The sequence below is a fragment of the Cnephaeus nilssonii genome (assembly GCF_951640355.1).
Source record: "Cnephaeus nilssonii genome assembly, chromosome: 23".
Taxonomy (NCBI): domain Eukaryota; kingdom Metazoa; phylum Chordata; class Mammalia; order Chiroptera; family Vespertilionidae; genus Cnephaeus; species Cnephaeus nilssonii.
Genome location: NC_137094.1, coordinates 6,140,356 through 6,151,072, shown reverse-complemented (window position 1 = coordinate 6,151,072; position 10,717 = coordinate 6,140,356). Strand labels below are relative to the sequence as shown.

The window sequence follows — 10,717 nt, the reverse complement described above, 5'->3', positions numbered from 1 at the left end:
ACTGGCTTGCATGATGGCTTCTAAAAGCATCTGTTCCCAGAGTTTCATGTATTACGTATGTATATAAAATATCAGTTGAGGACAGCCATTAGCGTTTTGTAAGATGATAAACTGAGTGTTAACTTCTCCCAGCCATTACCTTTTCCCCTCATTAAATGTTAAGTCATCTGTGGGGGAGGGGAAGGGAATTCAACTTTACTTCATAATTCAGATCAATTGTCAATATACATTTAAGTTTTTAAAACCTAAATGTTCCAAGTACAGAGTAAAGAATAAGCTGTCCAGAGAGCACACACTTAGGTTTTCTCCTCTTGGGAGTTTTAAAAAGGGATTTTGAACCTTGATGGCGAGAATCCCAAAACGAGAGTAAAATGAATTCTTTTTATTGCAAACAAACGTCTAAATTAATTTCTCCACCCACTTTCTTTAGAAAGAAAAAAGAAATCAGCAGGCTAAGGAGATACCCATTCAAGAACTGACATGATTAAAAATTAAGATATAAATGGGTGACTCACAATTGCATTAGCTTACAAAGATGGTGGAGTTAACTACTACAAGCACACTAGTTATACAGTATTTTGTGGGAGAAGGGCATACAGACATAGCTAACTTCATATAGATCCCATTAGACAACTGGATTTACAACAAGTTTTTTTAATAAGAAATGGGCAAAGCCAGCTTTCTTTTCAGAATCAAAATGCAGAACAAATGGAAAATTATGGTATTTAACCTTCACAAGTTTGAGCCTCCACAAATAATACAACCAAGTTTTACATTTTTAACAGCCCTTCTACATACACTCCATCTTCTCTATCTTGGTTCCAAGTTTTATCTTCATTCAATTATGCCAATTCCAATGTTATTTAAAAAGAAAAAGCCTTCCCAGTTATTGTCAGAAACTACTATTTAGCATACCCCCTCCACTACTCAGCAAACTACAGAGAGGATGGAGTGTAATATGAGCAGTACAGAGTCTTATGCAATTCATGAGGACCACTTAGTCCTTACATGAATCTGGTTGCTAACATTTCTATTATATTGTGACAATGACTCCCGACTGTTATCTCTGAGAAATGGGGGGAGTAAATTCTTAATAAAAGACACCAGGTACAAAGCAACATTTTACTTTTGTTGTGATAAAAAAAAAGTCACATTTTACAGATAAAATGTAGAACCCTGAAATACTGACACATTCTCTTATCGTGCACAATGCTGAGGTTCTCTTACGATTCACTTTAAAACTGCAATTAAAAATGTACAAAAAAGAAAAGAAAAAAAATCAACCCACAAAGCTTCTAAAAAAGGAACCCGCAGGCACTTCCTCTTGTGGAATGTTTAAAAAGTTAGCCTACTAAAGAAAACAGTCGACTTCTTGTGAAGGTTTTGGAGAAATATGTATCAGTTCGTTTTATTTGGGTATTCAATAATATCCTTGGTGATAATGCTGACTCCATGGCTTCTGACCCCAGAATTGCTGTAAGAGAAAATTTTTTTTTAAAGAAAAAACATCAATAAGCCACTCAAACTGCTTTTAGGAAATGACAATGAATCTAATTCAGAGTAATTGCTGGAAACAAATTTATATCTGTCATACCTCTGATTTCTATCAAACCATGTTCAGTTAGTATTAATATCCCATTATCATCATCAATAAACACATTACAAAAGGAAACACATCAGGACTTGGTTAGTTTATACAATTAAAGCTAGTAGTAAAAAGAACCATATGTATTAAATACTAATTAAAAAAATACTAAGTTATACCAAACATCAACCTATTTTACCTTCAAAAGATAAAGATTATGGCTACGACTGCAACAATTTACACCTTGCCCTGTAACACTTACAAACACTTCAATCCCTGGATAAGATCTTTTTGAAGAATGATTCTTATGAAAAAATACAATTTAATGTACTAAGCACATAAGAAATTACTTACACCCTGCTGCCACTGGTTGTAGCCCTGAGATTGATTTTTATAGCCACGATTGTTTCCTCGTCCTCTGAAGTTCTAAAATGTAAAAAAAAAAGAAAGAAAAATCTTTAAGAACTAACTCAAGAGTACAACTTCTTAGAAGGTTTGTACATGGGAAGGATGAGAGAGCACAGCACAGAAATGGGATAGTTACTAATTAGTGTACCTGAAAATCAAATTTAATTAAGTGGACTCATTTTACTGCCATCACTAACTTTTCTTATGTCAGTGCATTTACACTGTGTCCCCACAATTCTTACAGAGGCTATGCAACACAAGCTTCCTCTTTTTAGACTAATGTATATACATAATTAGGGATCAGTGCATGCAGGGATCATAAATCATTACCTGGTTGTAGTTCCCTCTGTTGGGCATTCCACCTCTGTTGTAGTTCCCTCCTCTGTTTGAATAGCCACCTCGGCTGCTAAAAACAGGGCCACGTGGGTACGGATAGCCAATTCCACCACTTCCGCCTCCGCCGCCACCTCTCTGCGGCATGTTGCCCCTCCTGTTATATCCACCACGATTCCCAGGAGCTAAAAAACAAGAGATACGTTAGGTTACAGGTGTTGTGCCTCCTTTACACATGTGACTTAAGAGTTCTTCTGGACCATTGCCTTTGTTTTAGGGGAAAAATAAATGTTTAAAGGTGAAAGTAATGTTTAATTTAACCAGTGATATAACCTAGGTTTGTATCCTACCAAATCACATTAAAACTAGGAGCTATGATTAATATGATCAGTTTTCCTATGTTAAATTCAGCTAAGTAACATGTAGACCCAAATTAGAAGATTTTCACTTGTGTCAATCGCCAATCAAATAAAGAGAATACTGAATATTAACTTGCCTCCTCCTCTGAAATTTCCACCACGCATATTGAATCCACCACGTCCTCTGTGGCCACCACCTCTGTTAAACTGGTTCTTGCCGCTCTTATTTTTATTGCTCTTCTGTTTCTTTTCGGGGTGAAGAGCCTTTTTGCTCTCTTCCTTATATTGCTTCAAAAGTTTTTGGGCCTCCTCCTTCTGAAGTTCCACATAGGTTATCTCATCAAAGCACTCAGCAACCTCCGGCAGTGTAAAGTTTCCTACAAGAAATCAAGTCAGGAAAAAAAAAAAGGAATAAAGTCAGATTAGCACAACACATTCACAATCCTTAAATCTCCAATTCTTGAATGGCTTCAAGTTTTTCAACACACACTACAATAACTATTCCTGGTTTACTAACGCATTTTCCTACAGGTAGAAATAAGCCAAACATACTCATTCACAAAGAGTTAATGTAACTCCTGGGACAGTATCACTAGCAGAAACTATTAATTTAAGCTTACAGCTGTAAGTCACAGAAGGAGAGTTAATGTGACAACAGAATAAAGTTCCCTGCCTTTCATTTTGAGAACCGCATGTTCTGGGAGGTCTTTGCCCTCCACTTCTGCTTTCTTCTGTGTTCTCTGCTTGTAGTCTTCATCCTTCGGGCAGACGACCACAGCTTTCCGCTGGAAGCCCGCGAACAGGCACATTTTTCTCCTCTGGGCAGCAGCAGACACGTTTGTCTTAAAAACAACAACGAGAAGTTACTTATTAATTCTACACCAAACCCAATTTTCAGTTACTTTTCCAACTTCAAAGCTAGAGCTTACCTGATCCAGAATAAAATTCCGCTTCTTGCGAGCAGCAATCTCAATAAACTTCCCAAGACACTGTGGTGCTCTCTGCAGCAGTGTGTTCAGTTTTCCCGTATCTGCCATTTGCTTCTTGAAGCCTGCTACCTGTTTTTAAAAGTGAGAAGTTTCCTTTGAGCTTGTGCATCTTAAGCTAAGCAGCAGCTTAAATCTCTCCTACATATGGAAAACAGGCAACATTTTATAATTTAAATATTCCCTTTTCCCACTATTGCTATAATAAAAAGGGTCATTAGCATGTACTAAGACCCCAAGCTATTCATAATCTTGGTAGCTATTGGATGGTGAGAACGTAAATTCTTTAGAAAAGACAATGAAGCCTAGAATTTGGAAAGCAGTTTACCTTACAGATAAAGAGCCCACATTTAAGTAACCAATTTCACTTTCCGCAAACTCCCCTCTCTCAAGTACTATCAAAATGGAAAAGGATAGTAGGCAGAAGGATTACTTAGAATACCTTCAGGTCTTTTTAAAATGCTGAGATAGACATTCTACTTACCATCATTTTATCCATTATGGTATTTGTTCCAAGAATGTTGTATTTACCAGGATTTTCTGCTGCATGTTTAGTAACCCAGGTAGTTTTCCCAGCTCCTGGCAAGCCGATCATCATAACCACCTACAATGGAAAGAAAAGTTATTTCACCGTCTAATCATTAGAAACCACCTAATAATTTAAAAATATGCTTTAGTGCACAAAACCCACTTTAAGTATCTGAATTTTCCTGGCACTGTAACAAAGTAATTTGTTTGTGGAAAATTTAACCCTCCACATAAAGAGAGAAGATAGCTACTTAGAGAAAAATTACAGGAATGGCATAAAGTAAATGAAAAACACCAAGCACCTAACTCTTCTAAGTGCTCAAAAATGCTTTTGTAAAAAGGTCACTTACTTCACAATCTTTCTTCTCTTCAGGCCCCTTTGGACCTCTAACTCGGTCCTCCAAGGGAACATTCTGGATCAAAGTATAGTCTTCAGGTATTGGAAAATATGGCTTTTCCTTCTGACCAAAATTGAATTCAACAGCACAGTTGTGGCAGAGAACATGTGGGAAGAGTGGCCGATCAGCAAGAACTTCCTTACTGATTTTGAAGGCAACACCAAGGTCTTGTCCATTCTTTGCATAGGAGAGTTCTACTTCATCGCTTTCAAAGTTCTGTTAAGGGGGGTTGGGGGGGAGATTAAGTTTTAATCTGCTTCCTGTAAAACTTCTAAGAAACTTCAAAATTCAAATGAGTGAAGATTATCCTATGGAAAACCTATTTAGGTTCAATCTATATCCAAAAGCAGAAACAATACTGCCTTAGAAGGTAAGACTAGATTTTTAGGTCAACTTGACGTTAAGTACTTTTTATCAAAATGAGTTAGTAGTGAATGTTGATATTGACACAACTTTAAAAAAATTTTTTTCTGAGCATATAACTTGCCATTTACACATAAAAACTGAGCTATGACTTACAGCAAAACATGTAATCACATCATTTTCATCAAACTTCTCTCCATAATCTTCAGTCTCACAGTTGCATGTTTTTATTCCTTTTAGAGAATATCCATAAGAAAATTCTTCTTCTCCTAAAAATAATAATGAACTACCATGAAGTTGATTTTTTTCAAAACAGCTCAATGACCCATATATTTTAGTATTCCTGATGTAAGGTTTTTAAAAAAAATGAGCATATACTAAATATTCTTTCACATACACTGACTTTATACTAGATATATTGAGTTAAATAACTAGCTTGCGAATTGCATAACATGGATAATAGTCTATCTTAAGTATTTACTGGTCATAAAACAAGTAAACATAAAACAAAAAACTAAAACTTAGCCTATGCCTACTACATGCTAATGTTATTAATCTCACTTAAAATATTAACAGAATTGGACAAAAACAAGCAAAATATTTGGAATGCCTTCTACTCTAACTACTAAAATCAGACCCTAAACACTCAGTGAGTACACAGTACTCAGAAACTTTACCAAGTAGCATTCCACTGGTGGTTAGAGACCAGCCAATCCGAACTTCATGGATGTCAATATCTTTTGTATATAAATGCCTTACTGGGATCTTCTCTGTAACCTGAAAGTCAAATCATAAATGATTAAACTATAAGCCAAAAGATAAACCCTTGAAACCTGGCTTATTTCATCTCATGGGATAACTCTTCTCTGGCTACTAATACAAAAAGTCACCCACTCAAGAACTTAAAAAAAAAAATGGATACAAGGGTTTATAACTTGAAAAGATTTTAAGTATTTGGTTGAATCACGTTTAAAAGAACAGTTAATGTTTAAAAATTACATCTTCTCAATACTCAACCTACAACAATTAAAGCACATAGTTAACATTTTTTCCTCTGGAACAAAACCGAGAGTCTATTTTTAAACCCTTGGTGGGTCTTTTCAAGTGCCTGATTAAAAAAAGAGCGCACTTTTAATAAAAATGGGGCTGGCTGTGTACCACAAATTCTGATCAAACATGTTCAACTATTTTACAAAAGGTTTCTATCCCTCTTCTAATTCACAGAAATTCCAAAAATAAAGTTCTACTGATACCCAATAGCGCCAAGTAAATGGAAACTCACAAAGGTTCTTAAAAAACAAAACACAAAATTCTATTTACCTTCATTTCAAAGCAGACTTTGCCTTTTGACACACCGTAAGAAGCCCTTCCTCCAGCCCAAAGAAAAGCAAAACTCTCCATAGTAAGGGAAGAAGCACTGAGGCGATCTCTTGATATTTTAAAATGCAGATCACAATTATCTGTAATTATATCAATACCATATTATTTCTTTTCACATCAAACATAAATGTATCGGCTATGTAGACAAAACTTGGTTATTAAATTTTTGCACGTATGTCTAACTGCTACATAGACACTTTTTTACATGCTTTTAAATTTTCAATTTTAAGCCCCACTCCCACCAAGTCACTCTTGTCAAATTATGTACTGAAGTGTAAACCACCTATAAAACTAAGAAGCACCAAGGTTTAACGTGTATTTTAAGTATATAAAATAATCAAGACAATGTGACATTAATACATACCTGCTCTGCTCTTTACCTTGATTTAGAGGCAAGCAGTAGAGGATAGCAGGAAATCAAAGTGAAGCATGCCAGAACCAGGTAGAATTTACCAGTGCCACAATAGGACTGACAGGAGGCCATGACCAAATATTTTTTAATAGGAGTATGAGCTGCTGATCCTGTGCTTTCTATTTTTAAAACACCAGGGACTCTAGATCCTAAATTCTTTTCTAAAACTTGTGAAGGCAGCCTCATCTACAAAACACAAACCTGGTTGTCTAATGCTGTAACTTATCGGTCTCCTTTCCTTGTGCTTGCCTGTTCCACAACAATGGGGGTTTTACCCACTTCCGGGATTATCCAAATCCAGAATGCCTTTAACCTAGCTAGCTACCTTTGGGTCAGTGGCTCATTAACATGCACTTTTAAGGGAGAGCTGAAGTTAGAAAGCTGTTTCCTTAAAAAGTTTTTATTGGTGAGAAAAAAATGAAATCTACAGTTTGGAATTCCCCTTACATTAGCTTTGTTCTTAAAATTCCTGACCATCATTGATAGAATGAACCCAATATTGCACTTAACAAATTGATATTCCTAGGTGACCAGTTACAAGTCTGTCTACTTTATAATAGTAGTGTTACCTTCTTGAATCATTGCCTCAATTATCTTGCCAATACCTAATACTTTAGACTTAAGAAACCGAATATAACAAAACATTAATCTGACTACTTTTCCATGTAGTTTTCTTTTAAAAGACTTTACTATCTTAACTACCTGTAAAGGGTACTCAACAAGAAATCAAGAAAGAGTTTGACATTAACACTCTAACATATCTGAGTAAAACAATCTGTATTCAAAAACACTAGCATCTAAGCTTCAACTCCCCAGGCTCTACAGGGGCAGGTCGACACCTTACCTCTTATTTTTCAAGCAATTATTTCTACCCTTTGTTCTATCACTGCAAGAACTAGGTTCTGATCAAATACTAAATCAACAAATCTCTTCGTAAGTAAAAATTACAACTCTGACAGCCATGGCCATTTAGGTTTGCAATACTAATGCTTCCTCATACTCAATTGCAACCCAACTGGGTAAAGGAGCGGTATTTACAGCGCTGCCATTGATACCATTCGCTGGTGAAGAAAGCTAGTGGCCCAGTGATAGGCCACTGCTGCTGCCCCAGGTCTTTGGAAGAAATCAACTTATGTTAAAGCAGCAGCTACTGAACTGGAATTGAGAACAAAAGAGCAGTTATTGATAAAGTAATATTACAATCTTTTAGAATAGGGAATACACTTGTGTGCTAATGGGAAAAGCCATTAATAAATATGTAACTAATCCAAATAGCTCACTTAAGTCCAAAAAAGATATTACTTTATTGAAGAAGCCTTACAAGTTTCCGTTAGCTAGTCAAAAGTTGGCATTAATTTTACATTCCTACAAAGAACTTTCAAGTAATATAAAAGTATTACCAAATTGCTAGAGCCTGTGTTAATTATCAATACAACTGATGCTATACTAAGTATTTAAAGTACCGGAAAAATCATCTTCCTGCCTTTAAAAACCTGTTTCCATTTCCCCGTTAAATCTTCTGCAGTTAAGCTACATTTTGAAGTTTCCTAACATTTTAAAACCGAAACCACGTTTGATAATCGGGGGGAGCAGCAGCTTCACTTACAAGTGTCAAGACAAACCACCGTGTCATCGAAGTGCTCATCTTCTTCTTCAACAGGTGGCTGAGGAGACTTGGCTCTGAAAGACAACATCGTCTCCTGATACAGCTTCCCCCACCACAGAATACAGACCGGGTGACGGGCAGGACTGGGGGAGCATCCTCTACCTGCTATACTTGTTCTCTTCAATGTACTCAAAGTATCCACGGCCATGATCTTCCCGAGGGCGTTTCACGCCTCGCTTTTTATCTCCGCCTTTCTGCTCTGTTTTGCCGTCTCCTACAAACACACAACACCCCTATTTAGGGGGGCCAAGCCACAAGGCCACACACACAGCTCTTGGGTTTTAAGGCTCGAAAACAGCCCGGCATTTCCTTGTTCCTGGTTGTAAGCGTTTGTAATCGACGAATCAAACGCGAATTTAACAACCAGTCAGTTTGAAACTGGACTGGAGTTAGTGACGCAGTCTAGAGACACTGCAAGTATCGGCAGACCATTAGAAGATTCGAGAACCCTAACGAAAAATAGCGCCGCACAGGCCGAGCCCACGTGCACCCAAAAGAAAAAAAAAAAAAAAGAGTTCAGGACGGGAGAGGGGACGCGCCCGCCCCGCCGCCCCTCCCCCTCCCGGGCCCGCGCGCCCCGCGGCCGCATTGTACTTACTTTCCGCCCCGCGCTCCCGGCGGCCCCTCCCGCCGGAAGTGACGTCACACCGAGCCCCCACGCTCCGCGCACAATACCGCGGCCCAGCGCCGCCAAAGCGCGCCCAACCCGAGCCCTCGGGACTCTCCCCTCCCCCCCCCCCCCGAGACATGTGCCCGCACCGCGCGCACGCAGCGCGGCGGCGCCACCGCGGCCCGACTGGGCCCCCCCCACCCGCCCGGGGCACCCCCCGCCGGCGGCAGCTGCAGTTCCCCCGCCTCTCGAGCCACATAATGGAGGCGCTGCCACCCCCGTCGCACACACCGATCCCCAGGCCTCCCGGCTAATCCGGGATTCCCCGCGCCTCCCCCCCCCCCCGCCCCGGCCCCGGCCCCGGCCCAGGCCCTCCCTCCCGCCGCGCGACGTTACAACGCAGCACCCACCCGCCGCCCGCCCCGCGGCGACCGCCGCCCCCGCCCGCTCACCTCCCGACTGCTGCGGGCCCTGGCTGGCCCCGGGCGGCGCCACCGTGACCGCGAACAGCGAGGTGGGGCCGCTGCTCTTGCCCGCGGCCTCCTTGGCGACCCCGCGCTGCTGCTGGGGCTGTTGCTGCGACGTCGCCGGCGGTTGAGCCTGCTGCTCCCCGTGCCCGTTCTCGTCGCCCGCGCCTTCCTCCTCGTCTCCGAGCTCATCCTCCCCCTCCTGGAAGCCCTGGTCGTCGCCGTTCTCGTCCTCCGAGGCGGCCTCCTCCTCCTCCATCGGGCCCGCGTCGGCCGCCCCCGCGGCGCCGTTCTCCTCCCCGATCTCCATCTGGTCGCCATCCAGGGCGGGGATCCCCTCCTCCTCTTCCTCCTCCTCCTCCTCCTCGTCGCCGCCGGCCGCGGCCTCCTGTTCGAGGCCTGCTCCCGAGCGCCCGGCGGAATCCCCGCCCAGGTCGAGGCTGCCGTTCCCGGGCTCCATGGCGGGGCGGCCGCCGGCCTCCTCGCTGTCCAGCGCGGCCTGGAGCCGCTCCATGAGGTCGGCCTTGAGGCCCTTGTCGGAGAGGCGCCGCTTCTTGAGCTCCTCTTTCAGCTCCGAGACCTTCAGCTTCTTTACATTAACAGGCGAGGAACTCATGGTGAGGGCCCCGTTCACGCTGGCGCTGCTCAGACTCGCTCCTCCTCGGCACTGGCTGCGGCTGCTCCTCGGCGCGGGCGGCGGCTGCGGCGGCGGCGGCGGCTGCGGCTGGACGTGGGTTCCTGCTGCAGAGCGGACCCGCCTGGTGTCGAACGGCGCCAATTCCTTTCACGGAGTTCGCGAGGGAGACGCCGAGACTCGCTTGGCGCGAGCGAGCACGCAACGTCCTCTCGCCGCGGCGCCGCGCACGTAATATAGCGGCCCCGCCCCCCGCGCCGGGCGGGTCTGCGCGCAGGGCAGGCGCGCACCCAACGCCCCGCCCCCCAGCGCGCGCGCCCGACGCCCCGCCCCCCGCGCCCCGGCGCGGGGTCCCGGCCCAGAGCGCGGCGGGTCCGCGCTGTGCGGGGCCCATTGGTCTCGAGCGGATGGAGGGAGAGCAAAGCGCCTGTCGCCTGAAGCCGACCCTCCGCGGCCCGCCTCGGCCTTCCTGGTTCTCCGGTGGCGGCACCCGGGCCGTCTCTGCGCCCTTCCGGCCCGGAGGCCGCTTCCACCCAAAGGCTTTCCGTCCCCCCACTTGTCAATTTCAACTGGAACCCTCCGCCTTCC

The 10,717-nt window shown here is 43.1% G+C and overlaps 1 protein-coding gene across 1 annotated transcript; it reads right to left on the bottom strand.

The window, feature by feature from the left end:
• Nucleotides 1-1,108: 1,108 nt before the first annotated feature.
• On the bottom strand, nt 1,109-10,352 carry HNRNPU (heterogeneous nuclear ribonucleoprotein U). Its single transcript, XM_079763460.1, has 14 exons — nt 9,481-10,352; nt 8,521-8,632; nt 8,359-8,432; nt 6,281-6,420; nt 5,638-5,737; nt 5,117-5,229; nt 4,550-4,813; nt 4,156-4,275; nt 3,615-3,743; nt 3,359-3,527; nt 2,823-3,062; nt 2,324-2,511; nt 1,940-2,011; nt 1,109-1,474 (listed from the first exon to the last, which is right to left on the bottom strand). Exons 1-14 carry the CDS (start codon nt 10,109-10,111, stop codon nt 1,421-1,423), a joined length of 2,406 nt encoding a protein of 801 aa, XP_079619586.1. The 5' UTR covers nt 10,112-10,352; the 3' UTR covers nt 1,109-1,420.
• Between the last annotated feature and the right edge of the window lie 365 nt (nt 10,353-10,717).